The sequence below is a fragment of the Staurois parvus genome, unplaced genomic scaffold (genome assembly GCF_062004578.1).
Source record: "Staurois parvus isolate SC_StPar_1 unplaced genomic scaffold, SC_StPar_1.0 ptg000365l, whole genome shotgun sequence".
Lineage (NCBI taxonomy): Eukaryota > Metazoa > Chordata > Amphibia > Anura > Ranidae > Staurois > Staurois parvus.
Window position 1 is genome coordinate 8,544,070 of NW_028318161.1, and position 18,017 is coordinate 8,562,086.

Genomic DNA, 18,017 nt, shown 5'->3' on the forward strand with positions numbered 1-18,017 from the left:
GACTTTGCTAAACAAAATCCCAATACGTGTAAATTAATTGGTTTAAGTGAAAGTTATAGCGTTTACAAATGGCAGTATAGATATCGGGATTTTTTTTTTATATACCAGTAATGGTGGCGATCAATGACTTTTAGCGTGACTGTGGCGGACATTATGATACTGGGGGGGAACTAATTTGGTGTCACTGACATCCCCAGTGACACCAATATAGTGATCAGTGCTTTAAAAAAAAAAAAAAAAAAAAAAAAAAAAAAGCACTGACACTGTACTAATGGCACTGGGCAGGAAGGGGTTAAGGTGAGGGGCGATCAAAGGGTTAACTATGTGCAGGGAGGGTTTTACTGGGGGGGGGGGGGTTTACTGTAAGCACACTGATCAGAATGACTCTATCCCTAGCAGTGTGCCCAAGCTGACAGGGAGGAAGACTGTTAAAAAGAAAAAAAAAAAAAAACCCACAGTCTTCCTCCCAGACGGTGATTGCCGGTAATCACCGGACGCCAGCGGATAATTACCGACTAGGACCCGGTGATTGACATCCGCGACCACGAATGGCGGTGCAGGTAGGGCTCGCGCATACCCCCTACCCAGAAATGCACAATCACGTGTATATATACACACACACACACACGAGATTTCGCGCACAGGTGCCACCCTGTAGCAGTATTTCTGCTACAGGGCAGTCCTTAAGTGGTTAAAGAGGATAAAAATAAAACAAACAGTTTACCTGGCTCCATGCATCTTGTTCAGCCTGCCACTATAGTGTCCAAAAATCTCATTCAACAAGATGCCTATATGCAATTTAATTTTCATATTTATTCACATGCAGCTTAGAGCTTCATTCTCTGCATGGAGAAAGGTCCAACCAAGCTAATTAAGGTAAGCATGTCAGTAACCGCGATGGGTAAAATGGGTCAAATATGGATATATTTATATACAACAGGAATACTTGACACCACGATTTAAAAAAAAAAACAAAAAAAGAGAAATGAGTAATTTTTCCTTTTTTCCCATCAGAGCAGCAATTCTTGTGCTTGCAGATGTTTCAGTCATATTCGCTACTCTTACTATCTGTAAAAGGCGGAGATATGCAGTATAACATGCAGCAGTGTTGAAGTGCAGCATTCTAACTGTGTTTGCATGCTAATCACCTGCAATTTCCTGGCCATGGCGACTACTTCATGATCAGGTGGGTTATACTTGTAACAGTTTGAAAACATTAACCGTATATCAGCAGCAAAAGCCTGAGCGTCTTGATATTCCCGGGCATCCATTTTTTTCTGCAATGAGAGACAAAGTAAACACTGTGAGGTAACACCAGCTGGTAAGATAATATATCACTTATAAGTCTTGTTAATATTTTGAGCACTTTGTAAAAAGAAAACAAATATACTTCACACAGAATCCAGACCTCATGCTGCATGATCACTTGGCAGCGGTCCAACGTCCTATACTGAGTATGAGATGGAACCCTGCAATCAGCAATGTTTATACCCCCAGTTGACTGGACAGCTTTTGCTCAGACACAGCAGAGGAGAGATTGCTGTTAGCGCATACCCAGGAGGTGGGGATTCTCTGCAGCACAGTGGATTGGTGATGGGGCTCCATTTCAAAGAAGATAATTTTAAGGTGTGTATTTGCAGAGACTTCAACTACTCAGAGTCAGAGGCTTGGAAATGACTGGGGAAGGCAAACTGCAGTTTGAGGAAAACAGTCTCCATATTTTCCTATGAACAGGCTTTCAATAAGGGGATTATCAGAAAAGGATTCACAAAATTAAATCATATTGAAACCTAAAAGCAAATGTTGAATATTTTGCAGCTTACCAAAGTTAGTGAGCAAAGTTAATATCACCAAGCATTTAGAGAGTTGAGACAAACCATTTAACACTGACGGGAGGCACAGCTTTTATTCATTTATGTAAAACCTTTACCACAAAAACGGAAAATCTGTTGATGCAACTCACACTTCCATCTGGAGTCCACAAACAATAATGGTTGCTCATTCTGCACATCCTCAATTCAGAAAACCAATTGCAATATTTTCACAGAAGGCAAGGTGATTGGAGGAGGAAAGAGCGACCAGCTATCATCTGTGTGCTCCAGCCAGAAGTTGTCTCAGCAGTGGAGGTTTGGTGCTTACTGTAAGGGCTGGTTGAAAGAAGAGTTTTTCCAAACATAGCAAATGCCACACTTCATAAGTAGTAATGTATTTTTGTAGTGGATATTTTTTGCTGGAGTTGTTACTGTACTGGTACATCAGTATTATTCCCTTCCTGTCAAGCTTTCCTACACTGAACTCTTTTACACACACAATTTTGCAGGATACAGAATTAAATGTATTTTTTTCCTTTTAATAAAGAACAGATTAAGGAGTTTACGCCAAATTAAGACCCCCCCCAATTAAAGGAATTCTTTCAACCTTCTGCTGTTCAAGCCATTTCGCGTGGGGTTTTTCTGCACGTTTAATAAAAGAATTTTTACATATCTGTAAATTCCATATCTTGGAGTACAGGCGCTTGCTCTAGGCGCTTCTTTTATACCTTTAACTCACTTCATGAGTCCTCCGTTTTGGAGCAAGCAATGCAGCGTAAACCAAAGAATGACCTGTGTCCTTTACTGTTACTGTACTCCGAGATATGCAATTTATACTCCATTTATATCACATAGGAAATAATTTTGACTTAAGCTGCACACAAGTAGTATATAGGCCTAACATGATTATCTAATTCTACAGTACAGGACATAGGCAGAGGACACATCGTCAAGCAATGAACAGAAAGAAGTGCAACAATGAGGCAAACAGAACTGTTCCAACAGGCCCAAATAACAAGGGTCAGAAGACCCAACTTCAAAATATCGCTGAGAACCTTGTTGCCTAAAGCTGAAAACAGTAATTCCGTTAAAGCTTAAATTGGTATTGGCCCACAACAAAAAATGTAATCTATGTTGCAGTTTACCAATCCTTGTGGATGCTGTGTTTGTTCTGTTCTTTTGTAGACTTTCCCCCCCCCCCCCTCCGTTTTCACCTTGTGATCAAAAAAAGCTGATCATTTTAAGCACCCCTGTGAGTAGTAAATGGTTTGTCTCAACAATCTAACTGCTACATTTGAAGGAGAGCTTGATCTGTTGAAAAACAGACTTACTGGCTGGATCACAAGATCAAAATAAAAGGAAATAAAACCTGAAGAAAAAAAAAACAAAAAAATGAATACAGCCATCCCATCTAGGAACTGGTAAGCTGCAATGTAATAAATGTTTGCTTTTAGGTTTATTACTGCTTTAACCCAAAGTTTCAGTGAACGTTAAACAGTTTATTATGACCAAGCTAGTTCAAACAAAAATTTCCTTCATTAAACACATGCAGCAGTTGTGTGTACTGCATCAGCTACATACAGTATACAACTCTGTTTCAGCAGCAGGATGGGAACTTCCCATCCCAGAACAGTCAAGTTGGGCTGAGGGCAGTTTAGTCATTCACAGGAGGCTTTGTATTTTGTTAATGAATACAAGGCTTCCTCTGACTGGCTGAGGTGGAGAGGCATGCAGATGACATCACAATCTCCACCTAAGCCAGACTCAATTTTGTTCTGGGAGCAGGATGGGAAGCACAACACCACATACAGCTTATATAGCACACACAGCCACTGCATGTTTCAGTTAAGAAAATATATTGTTTGGACCTTCTTGGTCCAAAAAACTATTTAAAACTTGCTAGAACATAGAACTAGGATTTAAAGCCTGAGATTGAGAAGCAGGATGGAAGAGGGCCTTGAGATAGCAGATCTGGCGTGTTGGGAAGAGGCCAAGGGACGTGTTAGAAATCGGAATATGTCTATGGTCCAGGTTCTTCTGGAACAGTCTGGTGGAATTAGAATCACCATCTGCTCTTGCTTTATTTTCTTGAGCAGACGAGGTAAGATTTGAACTGGAGGGAAGATGCAAATTAGCATAAAGACCAGGGGATATCAAGGCATCTGAGGCTAGAGCTTGAAGGTCCTTGGTTGTGGCAGAAGAGGTAGTTTGTTGTTGAACCTTAAGGTTAGCATGTCCACATCCAGAATCCCCTATTTATTACATATTCAAAGATAAAAATAAAGGCCCATTTCCCTTTGATTGAGGAGATGGAATCAGGTATAATACACTTTCCAGTTGTCCACTCCAGGCATGTGGACTGCAATCCATGAGATGATCTGGTTTGCTTTCTTTAGGGCAGCCAGATTCCTCATGTCCCCTTGATGGCTGATGTAGGCCACTGCTATGGCATTGTCTAACTGCACATTGATTGGGTCCAGTGCTGTAGGGTGAACCTGACTGCTTAACTTTAAGATGTTGATAGGGAGCTTGGCTTTGCCCACTGACCATGTTCCTTTGACTGTTAGGGATTGGAACACCGCTCTCCAGCTTGGCAGAAGTGTGGCTTTTGGGATAACTTTCTAGTGAAAGGGAAAGAGGGACTTCCGGATGTTAGGGCTGGGTTGGTGATCCACCAAGGCAGTGAATTCCTTGCTTGGCAGGACAGGAGCATGGGCAAAATCCAGAGAAGGAGCCTAATTTTTCCAGGTTGACAAGATGTTTACTTGGAAAGTTCTTGAATGGAATTGGGCAAATGGTACTGCCTCAAAAGAGGTTACCATTAGGTATAGAAATCCCATTGAGATTTCCAACGTAGGATGTCTCTTAGATCTCGATTTTCAAGTATGTGCTCGAGTAAGAACTTTCTTTTCTGGAAGAAATATTTGCTTGGGATGTGTCCAGGACCAGACCTTAGTATTTTAAGTGAAGGGAAGGCTGGAGAGATTTACTGAAATTGATCACCTAGCTAAAGGCCTGGTGCATCTGAATTATCTCGTGGACAATTATCTGATGGCTGCAAGGGAGAGCAGTCAAAAGAAGGTGGTCTAGATAGCCTGTGGCTTGGATGCCCTAGTCTCCACCCCACCTTGTCTTAGCAGTCGGCAGAAGACAAGACGACCGAACTCCTACACCAAATCCTGCACTTTTCTGTGCAGCCATGAAGAGGCTCATCTCTGCTCCCCCCCTGCCCACCCCATCTCGGCAGCTGACAGAAGTTCTCCTACAGAGCCTGCACTTCTCTGTGCAGCTGCAGCACCCCCTTGTCTCTGCCGCCCCTGATATCAGTATTCAGGACGCTCTGGCAGCTGACTCCATCCCTTTCTTGGTCCTCCGCCACACCCTGCACATTCTGCTTCTCAGCTCTGCCCCCAGCTTCATTCCAGCAGCAGCACAAGATAAGGGGGTACACTGTGATGTGAGGGTTCATGTCATCTGATCTAAGGGGGGGCAGGTTGCTCTGTATATCTAGTACAGATACAACAGGCCCTTTGAGGGCCGCTATAATGCTGATGTGGTCCACAATAAAACTGAGCTTGACACCTGTTCTAGGGCATCCACACAATAAAGCAGAGCAGATGTTGCACAGCCTGAAATACTGAGTCGTATTGGATATTCTTTGTCCTAACTCCAATTAGCAGCAGTTTGAAATATTGAAATTGCAGCAAGAGCTGGTTGCAGGGCTGAACCTACCAAAGTAAAGAGAAACTAACCGTATCTCAAACTTTCTATCTGCAGAATCTTTGAAAAAAAATGAACATCTTCAAATGGTACAGTAAGATGCTTATTGGGGACATGGAAAACAGGATCAACCACAGGAATAGCCACTTATTTGCAAACTCTGAAACACTGTTCGAGATCAGCAAAGGTTTTGGGGGGAATGAAAATCCATTCCAGAGTAATCCAGTTACCATACACTGCACATTCTATCTGTTCATGAACGGGGAATGTTTTGCAGGTCTGACAAGGAGCATTGCGAGACACAGGAGAGTCTGGTTTGCACAGCAAGACTTTTGCAGACAGAAGCAATGAGAGCTTTTTAATGTTAGCAAGTATGTGGCTTGAAACTGTTTCCAATTTCGTGACATTCTGAGGAAGAAACTCTTCTGCAGCTTCCATCAATACTACTTCAATATCCTCTTAATCCTTTTCTCTTCAACTTTGGTTAAGAAATAGAAGCAGGAGAAGGGGAGTGGCATTTTTGGACCCTACACAAAGATAGCTATATTCAGACCTTAATCTGTCCAAAGAAATGCGACATAGATGCAGAGAATTCTGCCATAGTCAAACAGGCCACTTCTTGAGTGCCTGAAATAGAGCTAAAATTGCATGCTGAGATCAATGTAAGAGTCAGTTTTTTGCGCCAATGCGAGGGATGCATCATCAGACGGAGTTTGAGTGTTGTGAGAGCCTTCCACAGAGCAAGCAATTGCCTTCAATTTTGTATTGACTCCCTTTCGCCTGGTTTCCACCACAGCTTCACCTCAGTTAAGTGCGTCAGTAAGGAGTATGTGGCAACCAGGTGTAAACTATCCTGTAACAAACCCTCATGACGAAAGGGCAGAGGAAGCACTTGAGTAGCCTATAAGGGTTCTAGGCAAAAGTGGTAAAGTGTATAACCAGCAGTGCGGTACAACATCTGGTCATCCTCCTGAGACTAAGCTCTGGGTGGTGAAGTTTTAGAACCAACTTTACACATTAAAAAGGTAAAATCCAAACATAGCCCCATTAGCATCGTGGCCAGGTAAGGCACGGTTACCCTAAATCTCTGACCATTACTGTGAAAGACTGTATATAGCAGTGGTTGTCGACTTATGAGCTAAAGGTAGCCTCAAATGCGACCCGACATCACCAAAGGGCCACACATAAAATATTCAATATATGTAATGCTTGAGAGGATCATCAAAAATGCAGACCTAATAGAGGAAATGAGTGTCAGAGTGTGGACATGCTACATATCTGGATGGGGATATGCTACAGAAAATACAAAACTGGGAACATTTTACATGAGGCTAGTAGAAATCAATGCCATTACCCTAATCCATGTTCCCACTACAGATTGTTGAGGGCAACAGGTTGGGCACCAGCTGTATACAGGGCTAAGGCTTTGCTCACTGTGGTGGGCATACCCCTGAAGGGATCTTCAGGGACTAGGGTGCATAACAATGGACCATGGTACTGGACTTGATGTGCGGCTGATGTGTTGCACCAAGTGCCAAAGTGAGCATCCATGCAGGACCCAGTGTCTGAAGCAACATTAGAGGTTATCTCCACAGTGTGTGGGTAAGGCTCCCAAGGTTTTACGGAGGTTGTGCCAATCCAAATACACTGTTTCAACATTAGTGTTAGAAACAGTGTGGCGTGTTAGAATAAGATAAAAAGAAAAATAAGTTAAGTGAAGGGTGATCTTCCCTGTAAAGGAAAAAAGGTCTATCACCTTTTTCTATCAACACTAGCACAATACTGAAGACTCACAGAGTGAGGTAAGGATATAGGGTAAGCACCCAGGGGGTGTGTCCTCTAACAGCTTTGCAAATGTTCACGTCTATAACCCATGGTGTATTAATATTCTGCCTGTGTCGTTCTGTAGTATAATTATAATTTTAGGCCTAACGATTACTTGTGTGTAACTATTTCTGGCACTTTTTCACTATAACTATTTATATGACAGGCAACCAAAAGTCGCTTACGTGATATAATGTATTTGACAGGTTCTCCTTAATCAGGGGTCTATGAGAAGGAGGTGGGAGATTTTTCAGTTTAAGTCATGTTTTGACAACAAAAACTAGCAACAAGCCAACAGAGATGGGGAAAATTTACAAGAAGATAGGGTTTGCACAACATCAACAAAGTATATCTCCTGGATTATGGGAGACTCTAGGAAGGATATCTAGTCAACCTGAACTATAGCAATGATGGTTCAGTCTCAGGAATTCTGTACAACAGTCCAGGTCACAATTACCACTGCTTGGTAGGGCTTGTGTCACGATATTTACCTGGTACACACAAGAAGTGACCAGCGACCATGTGCACACAGAACACTTCATTGTATTAAACACTGCTCCACAATAAAATGAGATCTAAACGATGTCCTACTGAATAGGTCTGAGCATAGCCACTCTGTTCTGGAACTGTGGCCTGCAATCACACAACATGAGGAATAGGAAAATAAAAAGAAGGACTTATGAACACCACAACCCTAATGCTAACTTCCAGAGGTCCTTTTTTGTCAGCTTTTGACTGAACAGATGACAACATGAAATTGAACAATCCACAGAAATTTGCCACTCTGTTTCATTGATTTTCACTGGGGTAGAAGATTGAAAACAGCTTTCATATCACTATGGTGGTTTTCACCAAATTCAATTGTAGTTTTAATAGTTTATTAGTTGCAACCCATGAAACCAATTAAAACCATGAATGGCAGATTGACTCCCAAGCTATAGTTTTTTTTTCCCTTTGAATGACAGCTTTTGGAAAGACTTCAAAATGCCATGTGTGGTGCTAACATTATACTGGCCATAGACATAAGCAATGTTTAGGCAATTCATTAAAAAACCAAGAACCTAGTCAAGCAATACTATAGTAAGCAACTGGATGTTCCTTCACGCGCATTCACATTCAGGGTTTTTTCAACTGCCAAGTGGGTGACTGTAAAAATTAGTGTTTGATAGGAAAAACTCTAAATTGCGCTCAGATTTCCACTCGTATGGCTTGCTTTTAAGGTACAATTTCATTCTCCCATTAACACCACAATGAGCAAGGAACCTGACTGTTTTGGTTAAAAGCAAGAGTGGGTATATGATTCATATACCTTAACAGTACTGAGATCCATGGGATGTTTGATGATATCATGATAGTCATGCAGCTCCAAGGCCTCAGCATCAACAGGTTTGTAGAAAGGCCAAGCATATGCGGCGTGTTTCTTGGAGAGCATCTCCTTCAGGATACTGTCACAGTATTTGAGGTGCTCTGTCAATTTGCCTTTCTTTCCAGCATGCTGCGGGATTTCTCCATCCTCCAAATCCTTCTTTGGTGGCTTAATTGGGCGCCCAGTGCTCTCCCGTCTGTTGGACACTTTTGCTTGCTTGGGATCAGACATGGGGACGGGCGATTCACTGCGACTGGCGGTTATGGCAGAGGTGGTGGGAGTGGTAGTGTCTGCTTTTCTCTTCACTCCTTTTTTCTGGAAGAAAGAGAAATTAGTTGAGTTTGACTCTGATCTCAGGCATGTTTTATCCCCTATACACTGAACACTGTTGAAGGTAAACCATTTTCTCACTTGAAACCACCTTGACAAACAGCAGCTCTTTCAAACACTGTGGATCATATGGCTCTGTGTTACCAATAGTCCTAATTGTATATATTGTCTAATACACCCTTCCACTTTTTTTTTTTCCTTTATATGCTTATTATTTTCATTTTAACAAGAAAGAGAATAGAGCATTACAATAAAACCTAAACAACCATTAAAATAGTCTGTGCCCTGTGTAATGTATGCAATACATGATTTGTTGTTATAAACAATATTAAATCACCATTCCACACTCTCATAGCGATATCTATGTGTGGATAGTCCTATGCTATCAAGAGTGAATAAAATCGAGGAAATAAGATGGCGACGTGGTGAAGTAAGTGAACAGAGATCTTCGAAGGGGGTATAAGATCTTTGGACTGCCTCCCATCTGGATGCGCGAGTCAAAAAAACGGAATATTTCTAATGTGTAAGTTACACTTAGAACATGGTGACTGCAACATTCCTGATACATAACATTATTTACCACAATACCCAACTGTTCCATGGAAGACTGCACACTACAACACAAAATCCCCTCACACTGCAATGAAGAGTTAATGTTCTTGATGCCAGATGGAAGTTCGCCCTTAATATAAAATACTACTTAAATATTACTCAAACTAGAAAGCAAACATCCCAAATAATAATAGCAGCCAACAATGTACAGCTACCTCTGTAATGTACAAGAAAATAGCAAAAATGTATTCAGCAATACAAATAAAAATCACTGTCCCCTTTTCTCAACCAAGACTTAGTCCTAATGCACACTAGACGTTTTTACAGCTGCTGTATTTGGCTTCTGGCATTTTTTTCAACAGCATGTAAACGCCATGCACGCAGACTGTAATCGGCGTTTTTTGGCTGGAAAAGAAAAAAAAAAAAAAAAAAAAACAGAACTAATGGGTTTCTAGAGGAGTTTTTAGCTGTAAAACCACTCCAACGCTGAAAAATGTGGCAAATCGTTATTTCTGGACTTTTTTTGAGCAAAAGAAAAAACATTTTGGCAAAAGAACGCTAAAAACCACTAAGAAACACAGACATGAAAAAATGCAACAAAACGCTAATGCGAAAACACTGAAAAACTCACGTTTTTAATGTAACTTTACACAGCTAACGTCATCAGGGTTATTAAAACGCCCTGTGTGCAGGAGCCTCAAAGTCTGCTTTTGGCAAAAAAAATACATACACACGCAAAAAAATTTGGACTTTCTACATACTTACCTGTAAAATCCATTTTTTGGGAGTACATGATATGACACAGAGAAGACTAGTCATGAATGACTATGTGGATTGTATGCCAACTATAGGTGAATTGACACTGGCAGATCAATCAAACAGGAAGTCCTCCCCTATATAACTCCTCCTACACAGGAAGTACTTCAGTTTTTGTAGCAAGCAATGAAATTCCACAATTAGGGGAGGGACCTCTGTGTCCCATGATGTGCTCCAAGAAATGGATTTTACAGGTAAGTATGTAGAAAGAAAAAACTATTTTCTTTATCGTACATCACAGGATACAGAGCAGACTATTCATGACTATGTGGAATGCCCTAATTCAGCCCTCAAAATTTTCACTAGCTTGCTCACATTTGGCGAGTGGAACTAAAGTGGGGACAAGTGTGTCCCAGAGAGCAGGGGCGGGCGGGATGAGATCATCAGTGGAGTTCCCAGCCCTGCCCCCTCCTGGGTACATCAGAGGAATTGCCGTATTCCCCAACCAGCAGGAAGCAATCAGAGCATGGCTGTGGAATGCAGCGCTGTCTCTTTGATGTACCCGCCATCAACCACTCTATCCCTCACTTTCATCTCAGTTGCTCATTGTTGTATCTAAAACAAATGGATACACTGACCCACCAATCCTGGGCCAGCTTGTGCTCAATAACCAGGGGTTTCCACTGCTCCTTCACTCCTCCCATGACTTTGGTCAAGTCGCCCTCTCACGTAGCAACACTGCCTCTTCTCCTTTATATCTGAAGCATGCAGGTTGGGGTAAAGACAAAAAAACCCACTATAGTGTAAAACCTCTGGCCATCCCCTGTAGGACATGCGCAGTCTCTGGACACCTCCTGTAGGACATGCACAGTCTCTGGACACCTCCTGTAGGACATGCACAGTCTCTGGACACCTCCTGTAGGACATGCACAGTCTCTGGACACCTCCTGTAGGACATGCACAGTCTCTGGACACCTCCTGTAGGACATGCACAGTCTCTGGACACCTCCTGTAGGACATGCACAGTCTCTGGACACCTCCTGTAGGACATGCACAGTCTCTGGACACCTCCTGTAGGACATGCACAGTCTCTGGACACCTCCTGTAGGACATGCACAGTCTCTGGACACCTCCTGTAGGACATGCACAGTCTCTGATCAGATGGGACTACAGGACAACATGGAATGTCGAGATGGGACTGGAGAAGGAGGAGGATATGGGATGGAGGAGAGGTTTACATTGCTTTGTGTTAATATTGTTAACGTTGTTGTTAATATTTATTTTTGTAACTTTATTCTGCATAAAACATTTAACAATGTTATTTCATGAGAATTTTCGAGGATGTGTTTAGGAGCGGTATTAGGGGTGGGGCAGGGTAGAGGTTGGGTGGGACAACTGGTGTAGAATAACTTTTCAGGCCTGGCTAGTAGCTCAGGACTTGAAATTTTGAGCCCTGCCCTAAAGCAATACAAAAAACTGAAGTTGGTGACACAATAACAGCCACCACCATCAATCCCAAAGGTCCTACTCAGCCGTAGGAGACAAGCTGCGGCCAAAGGCACAATCTTCCACGGCTCCGACATCCACCTGGTAAAACCTTGTGAATGTATGAACCAAACACCACGTAGCAGCCTTGCAAACCTGAGCCATTGATGTCTGATGGAAGATAGCCCAAGATGCCCCCAATCTCTTGGTAAAGTGAACTCTCACCCAAAAAGGTGAGACCTTATAATTCAAATTTGAAGGACTAACTGGCAGATGCAAATGAGAAATAGTTGATCTGGATACCGCCTGTCCTTAATGAGCCCTTCTGGCAGCAAAACCAAGATTCCTGACTTGTACCACCAAACTCAAGTAACAACTGACCACCCAAACTACATTCAGAGTATACAACAATCTTTCCCCTGCAGACTGTGGACTAAGAAAAGGCAAGACACTGTCCTGATTTAAGTGAAAACTAGAAACCACTCTAGGCAAGAAGATGGATGAGGATGTAACATCACCTTATGGTGTAAGACCAGGATCGGCTCCTTACATAAAAGAGCCACCAGCTCTGACACTCTTCCTACTGAAGTGATAGTAATCAAAGAAGCCAACTTCCGAGTCAAAAGATTATGCTTCTCTAATTAGTTCAAAAGGTGGCTTCTGCAAGGTCAGTGGAGACCAAGTTCAAGTCCCAAGGAAACAAAGGTGGCCTGAGAGATGGGACCGTCTACGTTACACCCTGCACAAAGTACGAATCAAGGAGTGAGAAACAGTCTCTGGGGAAAAAATGGATAGAGCCAAAACCCGACCCTTAAAAATGGTACTTAATGCAGAGTTCCACTGAAAAGTGGAAGCTTCGCTTGTTTGCCTCCTTCCCCCCTCCACTGTCATATTTGGCACTTTGTTTTTTGCATGCGCAGTGGGAACCCGCCTGTGAAGCTGCAAGCAGTCACAGCCTGGTGCCCACAGTGGAGATGCCGGCACTGGGGAGAGAAGGGACGGTGCAGGTGAGCACGTAGATGGACCCTGGGACAGGCGAATGTGAGTTTATTAAAAGTTAGCAGCTACAGTTCTTTTAGCTGTTGACTTTTAATAAACTCAAGAATGAGTGGAACTCTGCCTTAAAGTCAGTCAATTTCATTTCATCTCCCAATTTGAAAAGGACAAAAACCTTTCACAAGGACAAAAACACATTTCCGCAGGTGTCAACTCCTGGCTTCACGCCAGGCAAATAAGATTTCCAGGTCCTGTAATGGAAGCTCCTTGAAGCCTGGCTTCCTGGCGCTCAACAGTGCAGAGAAAACAGGACCCAAGAACCCCCCCCCCGATCTTTTCAGACCTGGGCTTCAATAGCCAAGCCTTCAATCCAAGCGATCGTAAAGCAGGATACATTATTGGACTCAAGACTATAGGTCTGGGTGGACGAAGTATCCAAGAAGCATCTCCTGCACTATATACTATGTCGGTGTACCAAGTCCTCCTGGGCTAGGCCAGGCTACTACAGTTAATAGTTGAATCGGGGGAAGGCATTAATTAGGGGGAGCTGGTCCATAAGGTGTTACCAGTGCATCTACCTCTATTGCCAGTGGGAGTCTCATCCTGGACACAACCTAACTTGTTGTAGAACCAGGAAGTCAGTAGATCCACATCCAGAGTTCCAACTCTGGCAGATTGTTGAGAAAACGTCTCGGGATGCAGGGACCACTCTCCTGGTATCAGCTGCTGATCTCTGGGGGATAAAAAAAAAAAAAAAAACCTGCCAGTTTTCTATACCTGGAATATGTATTGCCGACAGATGGCACATTCTGTCCTGCCCCAGACAGAATGTGATTCACATTTACTGAACCGCACGACTGGTGGTTGATATACACCACTGCTGTGGCATTGTCGGACTGAACCCTGACCACAAACATCTGCAACTGGTTCATCCAATAATCCAGAGCAAGATTTTGAGAGGCAGTATTCTCTCCTGTGGTGACCAAGTCCCCTGAACTGTAGCCATCTTCAAACTAGCCCCCCCAACTGGAGAGACTGGCTTCGGTGGTTACCATCTTCCATATCACTGGAAGGAAAATTACCCCTTCTCTAGATTCTGAAAAGCCAAACACAAATTCGGACTGTGCAATATCCCGGGGACAAAGCCTATCAGCAATCCAATGCTTGGACCTTCATGATCCAGACAGACCGCATGTTCATCTACAAAAGACCTGGAGTGGAACAGCACGTAGGAAACCACTTCAACGTAAATACCATTTCCTCATGCAGAGACATATTGACCGATACCTTTTGCATCTGATATTTTGCTTTAAACTTGGAACCGACTGCTTCTGAGCAAAGGATCATTGCGGTATCCTGAGATTGACAGCCCCTTGTGTCCTCAACAAGCCCAGTACCAGGGCTAGGAGCTTTGTAAAAGGCAGTGCCCCAAAACAAAAAATTGTGTTTGTTTGCTGCAAATTGCAGAAACCCTTGATGAGCCTGAAAAAATTGGCACACAAAAATATGCTTCATTGTGGACCACGGACACCCGAAATTTATCTCTTGCAGATAGGCCACAACTGATCAGACCAATCCCATCTGAAACAGAAGGAAGTCTAGACTTACATCTAGTGCCTTGAGATCTATAACAGAGCTCGCATCCTCGCTTGTAAACCTAAAGAGTGTCTAGAATCACCTCAGACTACCCTTGCATTCAGCCCGAGTTACCCTGGAGAGGAAAAGCTTACAGCACCTGGTATTCCCAGGTAGTCTTCCCTCCAAGTACTAACCAGGACTGACCCTACTTAGCTTCCAAGTTCAGACTAGATGAGGCACATTCAGGGTGATGCGGCCGCGGTCCATTGCAATTCCAAGCACCAGGAAAAGCTGCAATACTTAAACTCAGTTAGGTTAGGTCAGTGGCCCAGATACACCTGATACAACTGGGCTATTTTGAAATGTGAACACTGCCATATTATTCCACCGAGTCTACTGGACCTGAGGGCGGTACACCTGCCTCTCAGCTACCTCCCCCTTCTGGGACCTTTTAAGTCAATAACGTAGCAACTATATTGCCACCTAACTATGCAGTAATACAGGAATGCAGGTCCAAAGCCATTTTCATTTCGTTTCGTTTGGTGTATCAGAAACAGTTGTAGAAGGCCCCAGGGATTATATAGGCTAATGCAATGTATAATCATCTGCTGTCTGGTCATGCAGCTCCCACAAAGGTAATACTCACGCATCGTCATTCAGCCACAGACTGCTCTGCGTCCCTGCCATCTCTCAGGAGCCTCACTAATCCATCAGCCCACCCATGACTTCAAACATAAGCCAAAATGGCCATCCCTCTACATCCTGCCTCTACTGCACAAGAGCAGATTATCGAGAGCTGCCCCGTGTCCCCTAGAGGATGGATGAAAAACTGCAGCTCAATACTCCTTCAGAGATACAGAGCATGGCCTGGCCAGACCAAACAGCACACCCAGTGGCCACCGAGTGAATGAACAGTCAGATTTTCAAAGAAACACTGCAAATACAAATTTAACATTCCCACCGCAGGACTCTGAATCATAATAGGAGTCCAACCTTCACCCATCACGGCGGGCTCGGTCATAAAAGACCTTCAAGGACTCGGTCCCCCTTACATCTAGGATCCACCCCCTTGGACTTGTATAGCACCCTGCTGGAAAGCAACTTGGTCAGAACAAACACTGCCTAGGGTACCAGTAAATAGGGTCCAGCACCGTAAGGCTGCAATACCAGCGAACCTGGAGGATTCTTCTCTCCTATCCAAAGAGGCTTGGGTACCATCCATTGTGGCTAAAGGCTTTTCAAATGCATTCGACTTAAGTACTTAATTCTTAGCAGAACTGTTCCAGACCTCAAAGTATGCTCCCAGAGCACATCAGACACCATCCACCTTACAAACAATGGCAAAAAAAAAAAAAAAAAGGAAGTACTTCCTGTGTAGGAGTGGTTATACATAGATGAGGACTTCCTGTTTGACTGATCTGCCAGTGTCCATTCACCTATAGGTGGCAGAAAACCCGCATAGTCATGAATAACCTGCTCTGTCCCGTAATGTATGATACAGAAAACAAAATGTGCAATTTTTTTTTCTTTTTGCATACAAGCCTGCAAAGCATTGCAACTGAAATCAGATGATCATGGGTGCAATGCACAGGCTCCTGCAGACTTTTCCTCCAGCTCTATGTTCCTACCAAAGTACGGACCTTTGGATACATAGCTGTAGAAAGTGGACTACAAGTGCGGTAATCATCGCACTTGTGTTCCACCGATAACCAGGCCCTCTTCCACAGTCATATCTGAATGAATTAGGTGGCTGTGCTGTGGAGACACACACAGCTGCACAATTTAAAAAGTGACAAACTGCCACAGCAAGGTACCAAGGGATATGTAGTCCTTAGAAATGGAAAGTATACCTAAGGAAAGAGCAGAGGACAAGCTGCACAATATGCAGGAAATCCTTGAAGTTGAAAAATGGCCAGAAGACAGGCAGCAGTCACAACATGAAAGAGGATTTTTCAAGGAAGCTTATATTGACTTGTCAAAAATAACTATTGTGTGTATTATTACAACGCTGATGTCATAAATTGAAAACGAATGCTGTGACTACATAACTCTTTAAAGTAGATCTCTGGGCAAAATCTTTAATTTTTTGTTTTTAATACTGGTTGTACTCTACCTTTCTCAGAGTGGTTAGAGGTTAGACTCGCTGCCAAATATTTATTGCAGTCTGTGTCCTGATATTCACCCCTTTATTTGTTCTGCTGACTACTGTCACCAAGGAAGAAAAGTGAGGAAAAAATTTAAATTTTAGACTTTGGAAACAAGTGTAAAGATAAAATGTTCCAATGGGGACACTTTTTTTTTCCAGGACACTGCTCTAAGAGGCGAATTCCCTCATGCTGGGAGATTTCCTATAACCTCCAGTTGCATCTTCGTGTACCCTCTCATCAACACCTACTATTCAAAACTACATATAAAACAAAGTTGACTAAAAACATACACTTTATCGTAATCCGATAGGTTAAGCCTGACTATAAACAGCATTCTTGATTTCAAGGCAGCACCCCCAACTACTGGCAGCTGTGTCACCTCTTTATAATTGTAGTGCGTGCTGATTTCAGATTGTCATCAAGGATCCTGCTATCCAACGACCCACAACATCTGTCCTGTTGATAACAGCATGCATATATACAATGTCAAGGGAGGTGCACATATTTTTGGAATTCAGTCTTAACCTGTGGCATAAGTACCTCTGACCTAAAACCAGTACTGGAGGCTGCTGAATACAGTGCAGCCCTGGTAAAACTGTTGTCTTGTTTGTTGACAGGCTGGCTCTCCTCAACAATGAGAATTCAGAAAGCAAACAAAAAAAAAACAAAAAAAAAAAAAAACGCAACGTTCATAAGCAAAACAATTGTGTGTGAACTCAGACTTAAGGAAACAACCCAATCTATAGTCCAATAAAACTAATGGGAATAGCTATAGTGGCTCCAGATCAAGCAGAGAAAACCACAGCTGAAAGATGCGGAAAAAATCAGAAAGGAACAAACTTCAAATCATGAAGAGGATCTGTGTCTAAGGATACAGGATTCTGGGGCATAAGAAGCCAGTACTGGACAAAAGCAGCAATCACAATTTAGTCATTTCTATTTTTATATTACCTTAACAACAGGGGCTGCTGGTGGGACTACTGATGCTACTGGAACAGGAGCGGCTGCAGAAGGCTGTGGTGCTGTAGTGGCAGCTGGAGGGTTGACATTAGCCGTTATAGTTGGCACAGGAGTGGCAGCGATCACTGGAGTCTGAGAAACTACAGGGGCAATATTTGTTAGCTGAACTGTTGGGCTCACGGTGGAGACTGAGGAGGCTTGCGCAGCAGCTATAAATAAAATATTTAAAATGTCATTCTTTTGTACAAACATTTTGTAAACAGTAATGACACTTCTACCAAGTAAATAATTACAGTTTGTGCCAACTACTCTCAGCTTCTTCACAAGTTTGTGGAATAATGTATGCAGAGGAATCAATAACATTAATGAAATGTAGATTTAGATTTACACAAAATAAACAAACCATTAGAGAAAGATATTTAAAACATGATAAACAGTGTAAGAAGTTACTTTACAAATACATCTGGCATCCTGTATATATCAATTATCATT

General features: G+C 42.7%; 1 protein-coding gene across 5 annotated transcripts in view; it reads right to left on the bottom strand.

The window, feature by feature from the left end:
- The window catches only part of BRD3 (bromodomain containing 3), an 89,300-nt gene that overhangs the window by 34,506 nt on the left and 36,777 nt on the right, over positions 1-18,017 (bottom strand). For all 5 annotated transcript variants that reach the window (XM_089685285.1, XM_089685283.1, XM_089685282.1 and 2 more), the window contains exons 6-8: positions 17,517-17,734; positions 8,665-9,036; positions 1,149-1,277 (exon numbers count right to left, since the gene is read on the bottom strand). In XM_089685285.1, coding sequence (XP_089541411.1) covers positions 1,149-1,277; positions 8,665-9,036; positions 17,517-17,734 — 719 coding nt within the window. The remainder of the gene's footprint in view (positions 1-1,148; positions 1,278-8,664; positions 9,037-17,516; positions 17,735-18,017) is intronic.